The 20,676-nt window shown below is 39.0% G+C and overlaps 1 protein-coding gene across 14 annotated transcripts in view; it reads left to right on the forward strand.

Annotated features, from left to right (window-relative positions):
* GARIN2 (golgi associated RAB2 interactor family member 2) overlaps nt 1–13,908 on the forward strand; it is a 43,022-nt gene extending 29,114 nt beyond the window's left edge. For 3 of the 14 annotated variants that reach the window (XM_054448606.2, XM_054448610.2, XM_054448611.2), the window contains 3 exons: nt 6,064–6,092; nt 10,895–10,969; nt 13,741–13,908. In XM_054448606.2, the coding sequence (XP_054304581.1) occupies nt 6,064–6,092; nt 10,895–10,969; nt 13,741–13,748 (112 nt within the window). In that variant the 3' untranslated portion in view covers nt 13,749–13,908. Of the gene's footprint in view, nt 1–4,909; nt 4,988–6,063; nt 6,093–9,460; nt 9,649–10,157; nt 10,251–10,821; nt 10,970–13,740 lie in introns of those variants that run through there. The other 11 variants (XM_054448615.2, XM_054448614.2, XM_054448604.2 and 8 more) reach the window with 10 other exon arrangements.
* Nucleotides 13,909–20,676: the final 6,768 nt, after the last annotated feature.

The following is a 20,676-nucleotide window of genomic DNA, read 5'->3' on the forward strand; positions in this document are numbered from 1 at the left end:
ATTAAATGAATCCATCCAACTTAGCAATTTGTCCTAAATAATCATTGATCAGGTCTGGTCACTCTGATGTCTTCCTTATGTTTTATTTCATTCTTCTGTCTCAAATCCAGTGCCCCCAACCCTTGTCTAACACTTCAAAATCATACCACAAATCAAAATCTCACAAAGTTAACTGAATCATTTCAGCTACTTCTTTCCTTGCCCGAAACAAATGCCCTAAACCTTTACATTCGCTTTTAATGCCTCTTAAAAAATTTATGAAAAATAATTAATAAACTTTATTTTTTGCATGCAGTTTTAGATTTACAAAATAACTGAGCAAATAGTGCATAGAGTTCCACACACGCATCCCACTGTGCCCTCCTACCAATCCCCCATGGTATCTTGTATTAACATCTTACATGTGGTACATTTGTTATGGTCAATGAACACATATTAATACATTGTTAGTAACTACAGTCCATAGTTTACATTACATTAAGGTTTACTCCTTGTGTTGTACAGTTCTGTGGATTTTGTTTTGTTGAGGATTTTGTCATCTATACCTGTAGCCTTCTTTTTTTGTCATGTCCTTGTCTGGTTTTGGTATCAGGGCAATGCTGTCCTCATAGAATGAGTTAATCACGTTTTGTTAATATTTTGGATTTTTTTTTTCAGTCTCCATTTCATTTATTTCTGCTCTGACTTTTACTATTTCTTTCCTTCTACTAATTTTGAGTTTGGATTATTCATGCTTTTCTAGTTCCTCAAGGTGCATCATTAGGTTATTTATTTGACATCTTTCTAGTTTTTTGATGTAGGTATTTATCACTATAAACTTGACTCTTAATACTGCTTTTGCTGTGCCCCCATAAGTTTTGGTATATTGTATTTCTATTTCCATTTGTATCAGTACATTTTTAAATAGCATCCTTCATTTCTTCCTTCACCCTTTGGTCATTTAGGAGCATGTTGTTTAATTTTTATGTATTGTATACTTTTGAATGTTACTGTTGTTATTGATTTCTAGTTTTATTCCGTTGTGGTCAGAAAAATACTTGATAAGATTTTGATTTTTAAAAATTTTGGATAAACTTTTTGACATTTGTTTTGTGTCCTAACATATAGTCAATCCTGGAGAATATTCCACATGCTGATGAAAAGAATGTGTACTGTGCAGCTGTTGGAGGAAATGTTCTATAAATGTCTGTTAAGTCATTTGGTCTGTGATGCAGTTTAAATTCCATGTTTCTTTGATGATTTTCTGTCTAGATGATTTGTCCAAGGCTAAGAGTGGGTGTTGAAGTCCCCAGCTATTATTGTATTGGGATCTCTATTTGCCTTTAGGTCTAATATTTGCTTTATAAATCTGGGTGCTCCAGTGTACATGTATATTTACAATTGTTATATCTTCACGTTAAATTGATCCATTTATAACTATAGAATGACTTTCTTCATCTTTTTTTTACAGTTTCTGACTTAAAGTCTGTTTTATCTGATATAAATACGGCTACTCTTGCTTGACTTTGGTTTCCATTTGCATCAAATATCTTGTTTCATTTCTTCACTTTCAGTCTATATGTATCTTTACAGGTGAAGTAAGTTTCATGTAGACAGCATATAGTTGAGTCATTTTTTTAAAAATCCATTCAGCCAGTCTATATCTTTTAAGCAGGCAATTTAATCTATTTACATTTAAGGTTATTAGTGATAGGTAGACTTACTCCTGTCATTTTGTTACACGTTTTCTGGTTGTTTTGCATATCATTTGCTCCTTACTTCTCTTATTGTTTATTTTTGCAGTTGAGTGATTTTCTGTAGTGATAAGGTTTTATTGCTTTCTCTTTCTCCTTTGTGTATCAGCTCTACCAGTGAGTTTTATAGTTTTGCATGTTTGCATGATGGTGGTTATCATCTTTTCGTTTCTATATATAAGTCCCTTGAGCATTTTTTGTAAGGCCAATCTACTGATGATGAATTTCCTTAGTTTTGGTTTATCTGTAAAAGATTTTAATCTTAAGAGTCTAATCTTAACAGTTTTCTTAAGATTATTATTTTAAATTCTTTTTCTGACATTTTATATATTTTCTTATTATTGATGTTTGTTACCGGAGAATTATTGTTTTCCTTTGGAAGTGTCATGTATCCTGTGGTCCTATGTTGAGTTCTATGCATCTAATGGAAAAAATGCCTCTTCCAATTTTATGGAGTAGTGTCACAGGGAAAGACTTATTTATATGAATCGGTCTTGGGATATCAGTTCAGTGGGTTGCGTTGGCTTTGGTTCTAAGTGGATGCAATAGTGTAGTCTCCATGTAGTTTCTTTAGTGTTTGCAAGTTTCTCAGTGGCCTAGGCTTAGAGAGTTTGTGGCATCAGTGGTGCAGCTTTGCCAGGGATGGGCTCACCAGGCTGTTTCTCAGGTCAGGGACAGACAGGCACATACACACAGTGGGTTGGCCAACCTGAGGTCTGGCTTGCTGGGTTTGGGGCCATGGGGCTGTTACTGTGGCCAGAAGCATGATCACACAGTTGTTGTCTATGAGTAGAAGCCTACAGAGCTGTTTCTCAGGCCTGGTGTTTCTCAGAGCTATGCACCAGGGATGTGGGTGCACAGCTGCTTGGTTGTGGGTGATCTGGGGGCATGTTTACTGGGTGGGTGGGCCACAGAGCCGTTTCTCAAATCTAGAACACAAGTGCAAGTCTGCTTGGCTGACTCAGGGACATGCTCACTGGGGTCAGCCTGTGGGCTGTTTCTGAGGCCTGATATGTGGATACAGGGCTGCTTGGCAGCCTGGGGCATGTCCACCTGGGTGGCTTATGGGACTGTTTCTCTGGTCCAGGATATGGGTTCTTGCCTGTTTGGCTGGCCTGGGGGCATGCCTGTCAGGAGCAACCTGCAGGACTGTGTCTTGGGCCCTGATTTTGGGTGCAGGGTCATTGGGCAGGCCAGGAACATGTCTGTAGGGGATGGAGGCACTGTGGAACAGTTTTTCATGCCCTAAGCACAGCACATAGCCCTTCTGCTTGCCCAGAGGTATATCAGCTGTTTAGAGGTTCAGGGGTCTCTCTCACTTGAGGGTGTGTATGCAGCAGTTTGGCTGACTCAAGGGTGGGTTTTCCATGGATAAGACTGTCATACTCTCCCTCTGGCTAGAAGTGCAGCAGTGAGGGTTGGTTTCCCTGCTATGTAAAGCCAAAGCCACAGCAGATCCTGGCCCAGGTTCTGCACAGGTGGTGTTGTCATGTTCAGCCACCAGTGTGGGCTTGGTGGAATGGAGATGGAGCCCTAGGGCTGGAGAGATGCAGTGGCCAGTGGCCCCCCAGAGCAGGTTACTCTCCAGAGGTGGCTCTGGTCTCAAGCAGCAGTTTGGCTCACAGGTGGTGATTGGGGAGTAGGAAGTGCATACCTTGTGCTCTTAACCTGGGGCAATCCAGCTGTGTGAATTCCTAGCAGCTCCCAAAACTAGGCTCAGGGCTTGTGAGGACTGTGGGATTCTCCTGTTGTAAGGACTGTAGGTGTTTTTGGTAGCAGTGGGAGCTGGTGGAGCTCTTCTGCTTACCTTTTCCCTGCAATGGGAAGTCTCTCCTGACTCTGGGCAGATCTAGTCCACGTGGGTGATATAGGTGCCTCCACACTGTCCTCCTGGACTTTCCATCACCACAGACATATCTCTGCTCCCCAGCTGCCCTCCAGTGACCTTCCTTTGACACTCCAGTCACATCTTAGCAGTTTATTCATTGCTGTGGTCCTTTCTTGTGGGAGAAGGATGAATGCCAGGCGTCTCTAGTCAGCCATCTTGCTGACATCACTCCCTGAGAATTTTTCTATACTACCCCTTAATAGCTTTTTAAAACATTAAAAATTATAAGAATAACTTTGTTAGGATGAAAAAGGCTCAGCAGGTACTGTTTCATTAGTCTCACTATTGTGATCACTATTAGAAATGATAAAAAATGAATCCCTAAATAAATAGCAAAAATTATAGAATTTTAAAGATATAAAAGATCTCGAGAATTAACAAATCTCCAATTCTTCAAGGTCTCACCCCTCCCTTCTCAGCTCCCTACGCCATTTATCAGCTGACCCTACTGGAGAGAAATAAATAGATGAAGAAAAACAAAACAAAACAAATTTTGGTTAGAAGTAATCCTCTTAAACCCAATTTAATAAAGCATGGATTTCTTTTTATTGCCTATTTGCATCAGGAACATAATTACTATTTAGAGTCTAATTTGAGAATGTTAATTATGGATGAAAGATGTAATATTCTAAGAACAGAATGGAATTCACTACTGCTGTATTGCAGAGACATTAGTGGGATTTAGTAATGCTAGTGGGGTTGAAAAATAAGTTATATATATTATTTTTCTTTTCCATAACCATGGATTTCAGTGACACTTTATAACTGCGTACTTTGGAACACTGATAAAAAATTAGGCTGGGTGCAACGGCTCATGCCTGTAATCCCAAAACTTTGAGAGGCCCAGGCGGGAGGATCGCTTGGGCTCAGGAGCTCAAGACCACCCTGGGCAATATGTCAAGACCCTGTCCCTACAAAAAAGAAAAAAGAAAAAAATTATCTGGGCGTGGTAGTGCACACCTGAGGTCCCAGTTACTCAGGAGGCTGAGGCAAGGGGATTGCTTGAGCTGAGAGGTCAAGGCTGCAAAGAGCCATGATAGAGCTACTGCACTCTAGCCTGGGTAACAGAGGGAGACCTTTTCTCAGGGAAAAAAAAAAGTAAACGATGACCTTGTTGAATATTGTGCCCTCAGATTTACTAGTCTTTAAAATTTAAATTGAGCATCTTAAATCTAGATAAGTGAAAAATGTTGGAGACTTAAACTTATCTATACTGTCACTTTAGGTCCTTTAGAAATGAAGAATTTACTTTATAAAACATTTATATTTTTTTCTCCTGTCTTGACAGTAGTGCTACCATGGCTCTTTCCTTTGTTTCAAAGAGGATAGTGGCAGGCTTTATTTTAATTTGCATCTATTTTTCAAGGTACATTTACTTGATATTTCTGTCTCTTGAAAATTTTTATCATTAAGCTTAACTTTCATTTAAGTCATCAGATCTATTTGATAAAGACTATATGAATATTTATTTGCAAACTGTATAGAAAATTACTATTTTAACATTTACTTTCTGAAATATCCATTGTAGAACTTGAACTGGATGTATTTGCCAGTCCCCTTAAAATGGATCACAATTATGTCTTTGCATGTTTATTTTGTAGGATAATAGCTAAGATAATTATCTTTCCTAAACTATTTGTTTTATTCAATACTTCCAAAATACTTATTGAAAAATGTGTCAAGAAATAAGAATTTGGTGAAAATTATGCGACTTAAGTTTATGTTTTAGTATGCCAATGAGGTTAAGGAAATAAGTATTTTAATTATTATCAATTTTAAAAATCAGGAGCACAGAAAATAAGCTTCTTTATCCAAAGACATTTCTGAAAGTAAAATCTAAAAAACTGCTAGCCTCCCCTTTTATCCAACAAACCATAAGAAATGTTATTAAATGTAAATAAGGTACATTATTTGCTACAACATTCCCAAGCATGGCCACCCCCAGGAAAGCCAAAGACTTGGTGATAAAGAAGCTACCAGAAGTTGGTGATTTCTCCTAACCATCCATTTCAGAATTTATCCCCAGGTCTCTTTGAAACCCTATATTCCCAACATAATTGGTCTTATTTATTTACGTGGCTCAGCAGCAGCAGTTAACTTCTCTCAGCCTGATAAGGGAAGGACAAGGAGGCAGCAGTGTTGGGGTTGCCAGCAGCCCTATGGGGTGACTGGCAATAGATATAATAAGAATAGATTACATATTATTATGTACAGTAAGCTTTTACGGCTTTTACAGATTGAATAGTCCACATGTTGCAGAAATTTAGGTAATTTTATTCTCATATGTTCTATAATCAGCAATGGCCTAGGCTTGCTAAACATGTTTCATTACTACCCACAAAGCATTTAAAGAATGACCGGTTATTTCAAATCTAGTAAATCTTTTCTAAATATTTGTGGTTATGCTGGCAAATTTTTGAGATGTGCTATTTATTTTTACAGGAGCTTGAGAACGGAATCAAACACTTCAGGTATGGAACAAATTCCACTACATGTTTTATTGTGATCCCTGGTATTCAGTAGTCATCTCTGGTTCCTGGAAGAGTAGTGTGGCTAAGAGCAAAGGAATTCAGCTAGACTTTTTGATGCATTTCCTTTCTTCACTATGCTCCATTCTGAGAATCCTATACTGAAGAAACTCTCAAAGCCGATCCTCAGGCTATCTTTCAAGTGGAAAACATTATGGTACTTTACTACTTCAGTTTTCTTTTTCTGCACTGGTTTAGTTTCCCAGTTCCCTGTATCTAAATCATCAGGCATAAACCACGCCAAGCCTAGTTCTGCAGGCAGAATGCAAACTACAGCAATCATAGGACCTGCCATCCTTGCTGATGTGTAACGGGAACGGTCCACAACTAAATTTTTCGTAAATGTAAAATTATCCAGCTCCTCTTTGTTCCTCCTATGTCTTTAGCCTCTACCAGGTGATATTATTTAATGTTTTTGTTTGTTTGTTTGTTGTTTTTTTGTGAGGCATAGTCTCTCTCTGTTGCCAAGGCTGGAGTGCAGTGGTGTGATCTTGCTCACTGCAACGTCTCTGCCTTTCGAGTTCAAGTGATTCTCCTGCCTCAGCCTCCTGAGTAGCTGGGATTACAGGCGTTTGCCACCACGCCTGACTAAATTTTGTATTTTTCACCATGTTGGCCAGGTTGGTCTTGAACTCCTGATGTCCAGTGATCTGCCCGCCTGGGCCTCCCAAAGTGCTGGAATTATAGGAGTGAGCCACCGCCCTGGGCCTATTTAATGTTTGGGTTTTATTTGGCAGTGGGGGAGTGATGATTTTTCTTTACATATTGCCATGTCCTAAGAATCTTTAGCCTGTAACGAACTTTTAATGTGGAGGTTGTCTTATAGGCACCTCTTATAGGTTGTCTTATAGGCAAATCTCTCTCTTTGCTGAGTGCTGAACCAGCTCTAAGTTACTTTCAAACCTGGGAGACAGACCAAGCCTCAGCTTCAGTCATGCACATAAAAGAACACTATGGAAGGAATATTTAACTTGGCATAAGTGAAGAGAAAAAAAAATACTAATTCAAAAAGTAATAATACTTGAAGGCAGTTTTAGTCACACGTACAAGAGTCAGTCCCACAAAAAACAGCAAATTATTATAGGATAGGCTTTTACACAAATGGGATTTGTCTTTGGGCCTTCCCATTGGGCTTTTTTTTTTTTTTTTTTTTGAGACGGGGTCTCGCTATTTTGCCCAGGCCAGAGTGCAGTGGCACAATCTTGGCTCACTGCAACCTCTACCTCCTGGGTTCAAGTGATTCTCCCACTCCAGCCTTCCAAGTAGCTGGGATTACAAGCACCCGCTACCACGCCTGGCTAATTTTTGTATTTTTTGTAGAAATGGGGTTTCACCATGTTGGCCAAGCTGGTCTCGAACTCCTGACCTCAAGTGATCCGCCCACCTCGGCCTCCCAAAGTGCTGGGATTACAGGCGTGAGCCACTGAGCCTGGCCCCCATTGGGCTTTAGTGTCTAAAAGTACCAGATAAACTTCACTGTAATGTGGTTTGGCCTATATTCCAATCTATACTATTGAACCTGAGAACATTATAGGGAAATGCTGTCATAGCTTATAAGAAAAGTGCAAAATCTCCTTTGCAGTACAGAATTTTCATCTATTAATTTCTACCCTAAACTGTGTTTCATAAAGAAATCAAACTAAATTTGTAGAAATTTCAGATAGATCTAGTATAGGCAAATATTTTCCTCTTAGTTGCTAAAAGCAAAGGTAAATCTACTAGCAGCCTTACTACTATTAAAACTATTGCATGCAATTAGTACATTCTATGTATATTCTATATAAATTCTGAGACAGTCATGTATTTAGCCATGGAAGTTTCAAATTAATATAAAGCATTGACATTTTTGTCTTCGTCCTCTATGTGACTAATTCTTTTACCTGTTTTCTAGCACAGACTCAGTTTTGTCCAACTGAACAAGCATTTGATTCCTACCTATCATATATGAAGCACTGTGTAGGCTGTGGGAGGGATTAAAAAAGAATTGGACATAGCTGGGCATAGTGGTGTGTGCCTGTAGTCTCAGCTACTTGGGATGCTGAGGCAGGAGGATGGCTTGAGCCTGGGAGTTTGAGGCTGCAGTGAGCTGTGATTGCACCACTGCACTCCAGCCTAAGCAACACAGTGAGATGTTGTCTCAAAAAAAAACAAAACAAAACATAGTAAAACAACAGGATATGTTACCTGGCCTTAGGACATGTGCACAAATAATATAAACCAGAATGTATGTTAGTTATGTGTACTTTAAGAGAAAAGTCCAGAACTTATTTTTTGGCTCAGGAAAGGAAATAATGAGACTCTATGAAAAAGGCAGTCTTTGAGTTAGGAAAGGGGAAAATGAGGATATCCTGAATATAGGGGAACAGGGTGACCAAAATCAAACAAATAGGAAAGTATTGGGCATGTTCGATTTAGGAGTAGTGAGAGATGTGGCTGTGAAGCAAGGCAGGAGTGAAATTACGGAAATAATGGATCATGCTAAGAAGTTAGGTAGCTAAAGAGGAGCCACTGAAAGACAGGGAAATGACAACATTAGTGCTATGTTTTAAGATGATTACTCTGACTGCAGTCTCTAAGAGAAGCTGGAGGGAGGCTAGAGGTAGGGAGACCAGTTAGGAAGCTACTCTAACAGTCAGATGAAGTGTGCCAAAGTCTGAACCAGGTGAGAAGCAATCACAGTGGAAACAAGGACATGAATCCATAGTCAACAAGAGTTATTGACTGACTGCCTGTGGGGACCAGAGGAAAAAAAACTGGGTATGTCAGTTTGGGAGACAACGTCACTAGGCGATAGTAACCTCATGAAACAGGCTGGGAGAAGGAATTGGAAACATTTTGGAAGGGAAAAATTAAGAAATCAACTCTGAAACATTGAAGTTAGAATCAAATGCTTTGGTTCTAACTACACTCCCTGTATTACATGGTCATTAATCTCCCTGGGCCTCAATTTCCTCAACTATGAAAAGTGTGCAAGTGGCTGGGGTGAGGGTAGGAGGAGGGCATCATTCGCTGTCTCAAGACCCTTTTGGTAGTTAAGATTCTATGAGCTGCCATGTTTGTAGTCCTGGGACTCAACTTTGACAGTCTAGCAGGCAGCTTGAAATGGGGCTTTGGAAATCAGGAGCTAAGCAAAGATACAGCAAATGAGCAGCAAAATTCCACTCTGGGCTTGTTAAATCACAAGGGTGGTACAACATACAAAATGGGCACGCAGTTTTCCACAAAGTATTAATTATTTTCCCTGTTTGTTTTCTCTTGTGTATTTCTTTCCACCTGTTTCTCCCATGTTTGCCCACTTTTTTCTTACTTAGGCTTGTATAGTTTTTCAGTTTTTCCCCTGATTAGCATTTCTTTCCCCATTTTCACTCTCCTCTAAATCACCTGTTCCCCTTCCATACACTTTTACTCTCACTTAACACCCTGTACCCCAAGAAAAGCAAAGACTGGCTGAATCTTAATCTCTCATTTTATTAAATGTAATTGAAGTACAAATTAAAAATGAGTCTGTAATTCTAATTTGTATTATAGGTGGAAATCAGAATAATAACTGCTCCCCATAGTAGTAAAACAAATTCATGGCATTATTAAGCTCATCCGATTCACATTCACCCAGCAATGCTAGTTAGGGACCATGATCTCAAATTTCTCTCTCAAACCTCTCAGCAGTTTGCGAAAGTTACATTTTTTTCACCTTTCTGCATAAGGTTTTGGGATAAAGGGGCACTTCAAATGCACTGTTTTTATCACAAGTTTATGCATGAAATAGGGTCCAGGTTAAATTTGTCTCTCTGGATCTGAATTCATGTCTCTCCTTTCTTTTTTTTTTTCTTTTTTTTTGAGACAGAGTCTTACTCTGTCACCCAGGCTGGAGTGCAGTGGCACGATCTCAGCTCACTGCAACCTCCGTCTCCCAGGTTCAAGTGATTCTCTTGCCTCAGTCTCCCGAGTAGCTAGGACTACAGGTGCATGCCACTATGCCCAGCTAATTTTTTTTTGTATTTTTAGTAGAGATGGGGTTTCACTGTGTTAGCCAGGATGGTCTCAATCTCCTGACCTCATGATCCACCTGCCTCAGCCTCCCAAAGTGCCGGGATTACAGACGTGAGCCACTGTCCCCAGCCCCATTTCTCTCCTTTCTTAAGTTTTTACCTTTCTAGGCTTTATTCTCCTTAACTTTAAAAAAATTTTTTTTACAGTGAGCCCAAATTATAGGCTTATCTCTGATTCTTTGATATTTTTTCCAAGATGAAAAGAGACAAAGGATAGAGATTCAAGAAAAGAAGAGAAGGAAAAATCACATAAAATATTGGGAGTTTCCCACCCTTACCCATCTTTCTTTTCCATGTTCCTCTTAAATATTACAAACCAAATTCCTTGGAATCCTAAGCAGCCAGGTTCATTCTTTGTTTATAAAATCCAGGCTTAATAAAAAAGGAGGGAGCCCTCTAAAAGGGAACCTGCTTGTGAAATTCAACAATAAGCTCCATTGCAAAGAATAAATACATTTTTGATGAGGTGGTTAGAACATAATCTGAATTTAATATTCAAAATAAGTTCTTTCTCCTTCTGTGCCTTTTTTTCTCCTGCTTTTGGCTTTTTTTTCTTTCTTTCTCACTTCCTCTCTATTGATCTCTCCTCTACTTTCCTTACTTTTTTTCTTTTTTCCCTCTAGTTCTCTCCCTTCATATCAAATCTCCTTCTAATTTCCTCAAACTTGTGCCTCATCTGTCTCCCCTTTTCTCAAGGGAATGAATGTGAGGAAAGAAAAGTAAAACAGAAAAAGACAAAGTTGATGGAAAAACATGTAAGACAACCTAAAGGTAATTTCTTAATTATAAGTCTCTATAGGAATACATGATAGCTATGATACTGTCACACAAAAAGGTTGTTAATAAGTGGGATCTTTTAAGATTAAATCTTATTCTACCGTAGTAACAATATAAGTGGAATGAAATGTTAGGGGTTTGTTGTGGTTTCTGCTCTAGAATCCATCATGGGTCAAAAGATAACATCAGCACAGGGAGGAGGAGAGGGGCTTCAGGTGAGGCACTGGAAGAGAATTATGTGCTGTGCTACCGTAGCAATTCTTCTCATTTCTATACTTCTTTGCAAACTTATCATGCTCTTTCCCGACCTGCTTTTTAGATCAGCCAATACAATCAAGACCTCTTTGTTTCACAGCAAAATGATACAGATATTCATAGAGTGCCTGCAGGGCTGTCATGTACAGTTATGTAGCTTGTACACACCATCCACATTGTAGTTTATGTGCAATTCATAATCTGCACAGCTGTATAGGGTGGCCCTGGCCTACTGTATTCTAAGTTTGTTCGAAACACCAGCTCTGCAGTGCGTTGCTGAAAAATGAAACTTCTCCCAGCCATGATAACAACACCCAGTAGCACAGAAAGAGTGGAAGCAATGCAATTTTAGGGCCATTGTGTCTTCTGTTGCCTCCTTCGTAAAGCTAATGCTGTGTGTGTGTGTAAAGCTAATGCTGTGTGTGTGTGTGTGTGTGTGTGCACGCATAAGGGCTGAGTTCACGGTATTGAAGTGGGGAGGTTGGTAGACCATGGGTGGCCTGGGCGGTAAACCCTTGCCCATCTTGGCAGGGCCTTGCTGATGGAATCAAGGTGCCCACTCTTCTGTCCACCCTCTGTCACTCTGCCACCAAAGCCAGCTTAGCACTTGAGCATTTTGTTTATTTACTTGTTTATTTATTTTAATTTTTATTTTTTTGAGACTGAATCTTGCTCTGTCGGCCAGGCTGGAGTGCAGCGGCTCAATCTTGGCTCACTGCAACCTCTGCCTCCTGGGTTCAAGTGGTTCTCATGCCTCAGCCTCCTGGGTAGCTGGGATTACAGACAAGCATCACCACAACCAGCTAGTTTTTTTTTTTTTTTTTTTTTTTTTTTTGAGACGGAGTCTTGCTCTGTCACCAGGCTGGAGTTCAGTGGCACAATCTTGGCTCACTGCAACCTCCACCTCCTGGATTCAAGAGATTCTCCTGCTTCAGCCTCCCAAGTAGCTGGGACTACAGGCACACACCACCACACCTGGCTAATTTTTGTATTTTCAGTAGAGACGGGGTTTCACCATGTTGGCCAGGCTGGTCTCAAACTCCTGACCTCAAGTGATCCGCCCGCCTCGGCCTCCCAAAGTGCTGGGATTACAGACGTCAGCCACTGTGCCTGGCCGAGCATTTTGTTTATTAACAGGGCCCCATAAGATGCACACTGTAGGTGAAAGGTAATGGACCAGAGGAGAACAACGTGGCTGAAAAACAACAAATATCCACACTCAATAACTCCCTGGCCTCCACATACATTTCCTGATCTGTACCTGTTCCTTTGTGACTTCTTTCCCCCTTAAGAAGGCTCCTAATATTCCCTTTAACTTGTTGTATGGTGTGGAGACAGTGATGGGTGGCATACAGGGTGACACGTGCTGGCTCCTACATCCACCTATACAGAGTCTGAAGCTCTGCCATCTTTCAATATAGTATAGAATTTAAAGAGAGAAATTTCTTTCAAGATAACTCAATATTTTACAATGATTTCAATCCCTTGATGGATATATTCAGCAACAAAATTTCAAATATTAGAGTCTCCTTAAGAGAGAGCTGCAAATGCAAAGAATGACAAAAATTATACCATACTTAAATTTTGACTTATTAAATTGAAAAATTTGCTCCCAAATACTTATATTTTGAATTGCTGATATATGGGAAAAGGTAGATTTTTTTTAATGGTAGAAAAAGTTAGTTACTAATACAGACTTCATATTATTACAAATAATGTGAAAGACTTCATCTTATTACAACTGAAGTAATGTGAAAGTTATTTGGACTCTTATTTACTATAGCATATTGTGATGTTTGTAGGTCTTATGACCAAATCTTAGGACTCAGTACAGCACAGATTAAGAACTTGCAAATAATTCAATAGCAGCTATAGAATTTTATTTTTTGTTTGTTTTAACTTTTGCTAGAAATTTAAAAGAGTAAAGCCTATAATCTTAATCTTAACATCCTGAATGGACAGGTTTTTCCTTGGGTAGAAACAGCTTTTAAAAACAACAATTTTAAGAAATTAAGTTTCTTGGCCGGGTGCGGTGGCTCACGCCTATAATCCCAGCACTTTGGGAGGCCAAGGTGGGTGGATCATCTGAGGTCAGGAGTTTAGGATCAGCCTGGCCAACATGGTGAAACCTCATCTCTACTAAAAAGACAAAAATCAGCTGGGCCTGGTGGTGGGCGCCTGTAATCCTAGCTACTCAGGAGGCTGAGGCATGAAAATTGCTTGAACCCAGGAGGCAGGTGTTGCAGTGAGCCAAGATTGTGCCACTGCATTCCAGCCTGGGTGACAGAGTGAGACTTTGTCTCAAAAAAACAAAGAAATTCAGTTTAATAATGTTTTAATGGCTAGATTAAAAAAATGAGATCTTATCCATCCAAAGGATCTTTATTTTTTGTATCAAGAAGAAAAGTTGTAGTATAATTTTATTTGTTTCAATCATTTATTTTACCCGTATTTAGTTTCTCTTGTCTTAATCTTAACAGTAATAACACTAAAAATATTCTCTATTTCAGACATTTGAATTAAATGGACTGACTTCTCCACCTTTTTTAAAAATCAGATACAAACTACTAAACTAAAAAGCAAACACAGCTCAGGAAAAGACAATCAGTGCAAGAGGAAAACCAAGCAGTGTCTTCTATGTGGCAGAAATAAAGCCTATGACTAATCATTAAGAATTCAAATCCATGTCAACCTAATTTCATAAATCGTAACTGTTTTAATTGTGGGTATCTATTTTAAAGGAAGCTAGAGGATTATGCAAAACTATAAGATTTTCAATTCATAAATCAGTTTTTATGGATGGGGTTTCTTTTCTTTGGGATTGATGGAAAAATTTGTTATTCTCTTGGTTTCACTTTTCTCATTTGTACATTAGTTCAACACTGTTTTGTTTCTAACATTGGAGAATGTGGGGTCATTCAAGGTGGGAACTGTGTTCGTTTCATCTTTTGTTCTAGCAGAGTACCTGGTGCTGAGAGACAGTATTTATTGAATCAGTGTGTCATTTTCAAACAGGTTAAAAAAAGCCATGTACTTTTAAAAATAAAAAAGAAACTACGGACAGTCCCCATCCAGGGAATGGTTTGACTTTTTAAAAGCCATCACTTATTTTCTAAAAGCTGCCAGTCATGCTACAACATGTTTTTTATCCATTATCTCACTTAATCTTCACAGTAATATGAGGGACACTATTATTTTTCCCTGTTTTACAGGTGGTGAAAGTGAAGCTTAGAGGTTAAAGTTACTTGTCCAAGTCATACAGCTAGAAAATGGTGGAGATGGCCTTTGAACCCAAGAAGCCCAACAGCCAAGCTAAACGCAAATTTGCGATTCACATTAGAACTCATGCTTTTAAATTCAGAATAAGGGTAGTTAGGTTTCTTTTTAAAGCTATGGAAATGTATTTAACTCAAATTTCACACAAATAGTACTGGTTTTTCTACTGTGAACTGAGAATATCTCTTATCTCCATCTTTCCCTTCCTGGCCCACAGGCAACCCTCTAGAACTGCACAGTCCCATATGATGGCCACTAGGCATATATGGCTATTGAGCACCTGCAACATAGCTAGTGTGACTGAGAAACTGAATTTTAGATTATTTTTAATAAACGTAAATTCTAATTCTAAAACTAGAACAGTGTAGAATATTTTTCTGTTAAATGCAAATTTATTGTTTTGGTATGGCTACATTTTTCACTTCAGCTGTTGAATATCTAGTGTCCAAATTGAGATATACCGTAAGTGTAAAATATACGCCAGATTAGGAAGTCTTTGAGAAAAGAAGAATGTAAAATATTTAATACATATTATATTGATTATATGTTTAAATGATAATATTTGAATATATTGGTTAAAAATATTTAAGGATTAATTTCATGTTTCTTTTTACTCTTTTGATGTGCCTATTAAGCATTGTGTTACAAATTACATATGTGAAAAAAAAATGTGGCTCATGATAGATTTCCATCAGACAGCACTGCTCTAGAGAAAAACCATCTACCCAGTCTCTTGGCCCACAGCCTAGGGAATTCCTCCTCCTCTCCCTGCTGTTCCAAAGACAGAATAAGTTTGTTTCCAACCTTCACAATCAGGAGTGAAAACAGAGATTCCATGAAACCAAGAGGAGACTAACGTTTCTAAGTTAGGTATATACGTAAACCGACAGTTTCTAATTTGGAGATGGCTATAGCATCATAGAAACTGTTTTCTTGATACAGATTATCTGTAACTTTTACTTTTGTTCACTTGGGGGGAAAAGATTATCTAATTGATTCTTACAGGTAGAAAGCTATAACTATGAGTTATAACTTTCTATTTCTATCTAGTAACACAATCCTTCAAAAGGCAACATACACTGTAGTTGGTGTACAACCACCTTGGAAAAGAGTTTGGAAAATTAAGTGAAGACATATGATCAGCTGGATGTGGTCACTCATGCCTGTAATCCCAGCACTTTGGGAGGCTGAGGCAGGAGGATTGCTTGGGCCCAGTAGTTTGAGATCAGCCTGGGTAACAAAGTGATATGCTGTCTCTACAAAAAATTAGCTGGGTATGATGGCCCATATCTATAGTCCCAGCTACTCAGGAGACTGAGGATGGAAGATTGCTTGAGCTCGGGAGGTCGAGGCTGCAGTGACCCATGATCATGCCACTGTACTGCAGCCTGGGTGACAGAGCAAGACCCTCTCTTAAGAAAAAAAGAGATATATGATCAAATTTCAAAAAAAACTAAAAACATGTTCACAAGACATATATTCAAAATAAGACTCACACACAAATAGTCATAGTTTTGTTCATAATAGCAGAAAACCAGAAACACCCAAATGCCCATCAGCAGGTGAATGACCAAACAAATTGTGGTATGGTCATACAGTGATACTACTTAGCAACAAAAAGAAACTTAACTATGGAATACAAAAGTCCTCCCTTATCCACAGTTGTGCTTTCCACAGTTTCAGTTACCTGTGGTCAAAAAATATTAAATAGTTCCAGAAATAAATAATTCATAGGTTTTAAATTGCATGCGATTCTAAGTAGCATGATGAAATCTCACACCATCCCACCTGGAACAGGAATCATCCCCTTGCAGCTATCCAGGCTGCATATGTTACCTGCCCCTTAGTCAGTAGCCTTCTCGATGATCAGATTGAAAAACACAGTGTATACAGGGTTCCGTACCATCCAAGGTTTCAGGCATCACAAGGGGTCTTGGAAGGTATCCCCTGAAGATGAGGGGTGGGTGGACTACTGTAAATGCAACAACACGTGGGCAAACCTTAGAAACAGCTTGGGTACATGCTATATAATTCCTTTTATATGAAGATTTAGGAGACAAAACTAATTTATAAAGACAAATCAGATTAGTGATTGCCTGGGGTTGTGGGGAGCCAGGAGGATATTGACTGCAAAGTAGTTTGAGGAAACTTTTTGAAAATGTTCTTTTTTTTTTTTTTTTTTTGAGACAGGATCTTGTTCTGAAGTGCAGTGGTACTGTAACCTCATACTCCTGGGCTCAAGTGATCTTGCCACCTCAGCCTCTGAAGTAGCTTGAACTACAGGCATATGCCACCATATGCAGCTAATTTATTTTATTTTATTTTATTATTATTATACTTTAAGTTTTAGGGTACATGTGCACAATGTGCAGGTTAGTTACATATGTATACATGTGCCATGCTCGTGTGCTGCACCCATTAACTCGTCATTTAGCATTAGGTATATCTCCTAATGCTATCCCTCCCCCCTACCCCCACCCCACAACAGTCCCCAGAGTGTGATGTTCCCCTTCCTGTGTCCATGTATTCTCATTGTTCAATTCCCACCTATGAGTGAGAACATGCGGTGTTTGGTTTTTTGTCCTTGCGATAGTTTACTGAGAATGATGATTTCCAATTTCATCCATGTCCTTACAAAGGACATGAACTCTTCATTTTTTATGGCTGCATAGTATTCCATGGTGTATATATGCCACATTTTCTTAATCCAGTCTATCATTGTTGGACATTTGGGTTGGTTCCAAGTCTTTGCTATTGTAAATAGTGCCGCAATCAACGTACGTGTGCATGTGTCTTTATAGCAGCATGATTTATAGTCCTTTGGGTATATACCCAGTAATGGGATGGCTGGGTCAAATGGTATTTCTAGTTCTAGATCCCTGAGGAATCGCCACACTGTCTTCCACAATGGTTGAACTAGTTTACAGTCCCACCAACAGTGTAAAAGTGTTCCTATTTCTCCACATCCTCTCCAGCACCTGTTGTTTCCTGACTTTTTAATGATTGCCATTCTAACTGGTGTGAGATAGTATCTCATTGTGGTTTTGATTTGCATTTCTCTGATGCCCAGTGATGGTGAGCATTTTTTCATGTGTTTTTTGACTGCATAAATGTCTTCCTTTGAGAAGTGTCTGTTCATGTCCTTTGCCCACTTTTTGATGGGCTTGTTTGTTTTAAATTTGTTTGAGTTCATTGTAGATTCTGGATATTAGCCCTTTGGCAGATGAGTAGGTTGTGAAAATTTTCTCCCATTTTGTAGGTTGCTGGTACACTCTGATGGTAGTTTCTTTTGCTGTGCAGAAGCTCTTTAGTTTAATTAGATCCCATTTGTCAATTTTGGCTTTTGTTGCCATTGCTTTTGGTGTTTTAGACATGAAGTCCTTGCCCATGCCTATGTCCTGAATGCTAATGCCTAGGTTTTCTTCTAGGGGTTTTATGGTTTTAGGTCTAACATGTAAGTCTTTAATCCATCTTGAATTAATTTTTGTATAAGGTGTAAGGAAGAGATCCAGTTTCAGCTTTCTCCATATGGCCAGCCAGTTTTCCCAGCACCATTTATTAAATAGGGAATCCTTTCCCCATTGCTTGTTTTTGTCAGGTTTGTCAAAGATCAGATAGTTGTAGCTATGCAGCGTTATTTCTGAGGGCTCTGTTCTGTTCCATTGATCTGTATCTCTGTTTTGGTACCAGTACCATGCTGTTTTGGTTACTGTAGCCTTGTAGTATAGTTTGAAGTCAGGTAGCGTGATGCCTCCAGCTTTGTTCTTTTGACTTAGGATTGACTTGGTGATGCGGGCTCTTTTTTGGTTCCATGTGAACTTTAAAGTAGTTTTTTCCAATTCTGTGAAGAAAGTCATTGGTAGCTTGATGGGATGGCATTGAATCTATAAATTACCTTGGGAAGGATGGCCATTTTCACGATACTGATTCTTCCTACCCATGAGCATGGAATGTTCTTCCATTTGTTTGTATCCTCTTTTATTTCATTGAGCAGTGGTTTGTAGTTCTCCTTGAAGAGGTCCTTCACATCCCTTGTAAGTTGGATTCCTAGGTATTTTATTCTCTTCGTAGCAATTGTGAATGGGAGTTCACTCATGATTTGGCTCTTTGTTTGTCTGTTATTGGTGTATAGGAATGCTTGTGATTTTTGCACATTGATTTTGTATCCTGAGACTTTGCTGAAGTTGCTTATCAGCTTAAGGAGATTTTGGGCGGAGACAATGGGGTTTTTTAGATATACAATCATGTCATCTGCAAACAGGGACAATTTGACTTCCTCTTTTCCTAATTGAATACCCTTTATTTCCTTCTCCTGCCTAATTGCCCTGGCCAGAACTTCCAACACTATGTTGAATAGGAGTGGTGAGAGAGGGCATCCGTGTCTTGTGCCAGTTTTCAAAGGGAATGCTTCCAGTTTTTGCACATTCAGTATGATATTGGCTGTGGGTTTGTCATAGATAGTTCTTATTATTTTGAGATACGTCCCATCAATACCTAATTTATTGAGAGTTTTTAGCATGAAGCGTTGTTGAATTTTGTCAAAGGCCTTTTCTGCATCTATTGAGATAATCATGTGGTTTTTGTCTTTGGTTCTGTTTATATGCTGGATTACATTTATTGATTTGCATATATTGAACCAGCCTTGCATCCCAGGGATGAAGCCCACTTGATCATGGTGGATAAGCTTTTTGATGTACTGCTGGATTTGGTTTGCCAGTATTTTATTGAGGATTGTTGCATCAATGTTCATCAAAGATATTGGTCTAAAATTCTCTTTTTTGGTTGTGTCTCTGCTCGGCTTTGGTATGAGGATGATGCTGGCCTCATAAAATCAGTTAGGGAGGATTTCCTGTTTTTCTATTGATTGGAATAGTTTCAGAAGGAATGGTACCAGTTCCTCCTTGTACCTCTGGTAGAATTCGGCTGTGAATCCATCTGGTCCTGGACTCTTTTTGGTTGGTAAGCTATTGATTATTGCCACAATTTCAGAGCCTGTTATTGGTCTATTCAGAGATTCAACTTCTTCCTGGTTTAGTCTTGGGAGGGTGTATGTGTTGAGGAATTTATCCATTTCTTCTAGATTTTCTAGTTTATTTGCGTAGAGGTGTTTGTAGTATTCTCTGATGGTAGTTTGTATTTCTGTGGGATCAGTGGTGATATCCCCTTTATCATTTTTTATTGCATCTATTTGATTCTTCTCTCTTTTCTTCTTTATTAATCTTGCAGCGGTCTATCAATTTTGTTGATCCTTTCAAAAAACCAGCTCCTGGATTCATTAATTTTTTGAAGGGTTTTTTGTGTCTCTATTTCCTTCAGTTCTGCTCTGATTTTAGTTATTTCTTGCCTTCTGCTAGCTTTTGAATGTGTTTGCTCTTGCTTTTCTAGTTCTTTTAATTGTGATGTTAGGGTGTCAATTTTGGATCTTTCCTGCTTTCTCTTGTGGGCATTTAGTGCTATAAATTTCCCTCTACACGCTGCTTTAAATGTGTCCCAGAGATTCTGGTATGTCATGTCTTTGTTCTCATCGGTTTCAAAGAACATCTTTATTTCTGCCTTCATTTTGTTACATACCCAGTACTCATTCAGGAGCAGGTTGGAAGCTTTACTTCCAACTATGTGGTCAATTTTGGAATAGGTGTGGTGCGGTGCTGAAAAACATGTATATTCTGTTGATTTGGGGTGGAGAGTTCTATAGATGTCTATTAGGTCCGCTTGATGCAGAGCTGAGTTCAATTCCTGGGTATCCTTGTTAACTTTCTGTCTTGTTGATCTGTCTAATGTTGACAGTGGGGTGTTAAAGTCTCCCATTATTATTGCGTGGGAGTCTAAGTCTCTTTGTAGGCCACTCAGGACTTGCTTTATGAATCTGGGTGCTCCTGTATTGGGTGCATATATATTTAGGATAGTTAGCTCTTCTTGTTGAATTGATCCCTTTACCATTATGTAATGGCCTTCTTTGTCTCTTTTGATCTTTGTTGGTTTAAAGTCTGTTTTATCAGAGACTAGGATTGCAACCCCTGCCTTTTTTTGTTTTCCATTTGCCTGGTAGATCTTCCTCCATCCTCTTATTTTGAGCCTATGTGTGTCTCTGCACGTGAGATGGGTTTCCTGAATACAGCACACTGATGGGTCTTGACTCTTGATCCAATTTGCCAGTCTGTGTCTTTTAA

This window comes from Pongo pygmaeus, chromosome 15 (assembly GCF_028885625.2).
Source record: "Pongo pygmaeus isolate AG05252 chromosome 15, NHGRI_mPonPyg2-v2.0_pri, whole genome shotgun sequence".
NCBI classification, from domain to species: Eukaryota; Metazoa; Chordata; class Mammalia; order Primates; family Hominidae; genus Pongo; species Pongo pygmaeus.